The 1443-nt window shown below is 34.2% G+C and overlaps 1 protein-coding gene across 1 annotated transcript; it reads right to left on the reverse strand.

Moving 5' to 3' along the window:
* Positions 1-50: 50 nt before the first annotated feature.
* On the reverse strand, positions 51-1443 carry LOC135803102 (translation initiation factor eIF2B subunit alpha-like). Its single transcript, XM_065316722.1, has 7 exons — positions 1322-1443; positions 1162-1254; positions 956-1092; positions 779-895; positions 477-728; positions 285-410; positions 51-224 (listed from the first exon to the last, which is right to left on the reverse strand). Exons 1-7 carry the CDS (start codon positions 1359-1361, stop codon positions 81-83), a joined length of 909 nt encoding a protein of 302 aa, XP_065172794.1. The 5' UTR covers positions 1362-1443; the 3' UTR covers positions 51-80.

A 1443-nucleotide genomic window follows, 5' to 3' on the forward strand; every position in this document is an offset into this window, starting at 1 on the left:
AAGATATTTTAAATTGAACACACGTTTACATCACTTAACCATGTGCAATGTGCAGATAATCAATGTTTTATTAAATTAAATTACAAGTAGAGTTTTATCAATTCATCGCTTACAGCTGATGGTGTGAGGATACCTAAGTCGGTGAAAAGTAAGGTTATGTAGATAGGTGGCGTGTAATCGACCATTGACAGTTTGACTTTGTCTTTTTTCATTGAAGGTGAATACTTAAACAAATATCAATTGATTAGAGTGAATTTTTGGTGAGATTAATGATAAATACTTACTTTATATTCATCGGGAAGGTCATCCTGGCTTAGGATATAAAGTCGCGAGAATTTGAAGCTTTCTGTGAGGACATAGAAAGGTTTATTCATTTCTTTCGCGCAGATCGCCATTGGATACGTCCCGAGCTGTCAAATTTTATAGTTTTTTAGGTTATGTTTTTATTTTAATTGATTTTGTGTTTTTTATGTTACCTTATTGACAATTCCTCCACTTTCCACTACACTCTCCGCGCCAACCATGATGAAATCCACGTATTCCATGATGTATCCAATGGCGGCGTCCGATATCATCGTGACGCTGATTCCTGCTTTGCGCAGCTCTGTTTCCATTGTATCCGCGCGTTTATCGGTGTTCGTTACGAACACTTGGAACTTTTTGTTTTGCGCAGCTGCTTCTTTCATTGCGGCCAACACAACACGACTTTTCGAGTGTGTTAGGATTTTCTGTGAAAAGATCTTCAATATTTTGTTAGTTTTAGTAAATAATTACTTACAGAACCATCCAGGATGAATTTCTGCGCGATTCGGGCGACTGTCCCACGTGATTCGTTTAGATTTTGTAGGAATATGTCTGCTCTTGCTAACATTCTCTTTTTACAATCTTCAATTGACTAAAAATGTGTATTTTATTAGTATAATTTGATTTTTAAGTTGTTTTTTGATAGTTTTACCTCTGAATCTTCTATTAAAGTAATAAAACGCATGAATAATTCACATCCGGAGGTGATAGCAGCGACTGGATGGTCTGTTTGTTTCATTTGTTTTATGCTTTCATGTAGAGTTTCTCGAAGCTCTTGTAATGTGCTGTCTAAAATCATTGATAATTTGAAAAATATTCATGTTTAAATGTATAAAAGTAGTTAGGGTGGTAACTTACACTTGGCGTTTTTAATCGTGTGCATTAGAGTCATGATAGATGCGATTCCGACTGATAAATCTTCATTTTCGCAAATGTAGTTATGAAATACTTCTGTAAAGTTTGAGAACATTTTGAGGTTATATTAATTTTTACTCAAGTTTTTTACAGAATTGAATACCTTCTGGTGATTTACACGTCTTAGGCTTTTTAGGAGACATTATTTGATTGTATTAGATGTGCGTTTGATAGTTATTATCAACTTTCCGGGTTTATTTTCAAAAATATATATTCAATCTGGTG

The sequence above is a fragment of the Atheta coriaria genome, unplaced genomic scaffold, assembly GCF_025399875.1.
Source record: "Atheta coriaria isolate IRGN ID8LTWV9N9 unplaced genomic scaffold, Caltech_Dcor_3.1 scaffold2321_size1443, whole genome shotgun sequence".
NCBI classification, from domain to species: domain Eukaryota; kingdom Metazoa; phylum Arthropoda; class Insecta; order Coleoptera; family Staphylinidae; genus Dalotia; species Dalotia coriaria.

Excerpts from the sequence above, each read along its gene's own strand:
- LOC135803102 (XM_065316722.1), bottom strand. The coding sequence starts at position 1,361 with ATGTCTCCTAAAAAGCCTAAGACGTGTAAATCACCAGAAG. Across the intron at positions 1,255-1,321 it reads GACGTGTAAATCACCAGAAG|AAGTATTTCATAACTACATT; the intron begins GTATTCAATTCT and ends CAAACTTTACAG. Across the intron at positions 1,093-1,161 it reads CACGATTAAAAACGCCAAGT|ACAGCACATTACAAGAGCTT; the intron begins GTAAGTTACCAC and ends CAATGATTTTAG.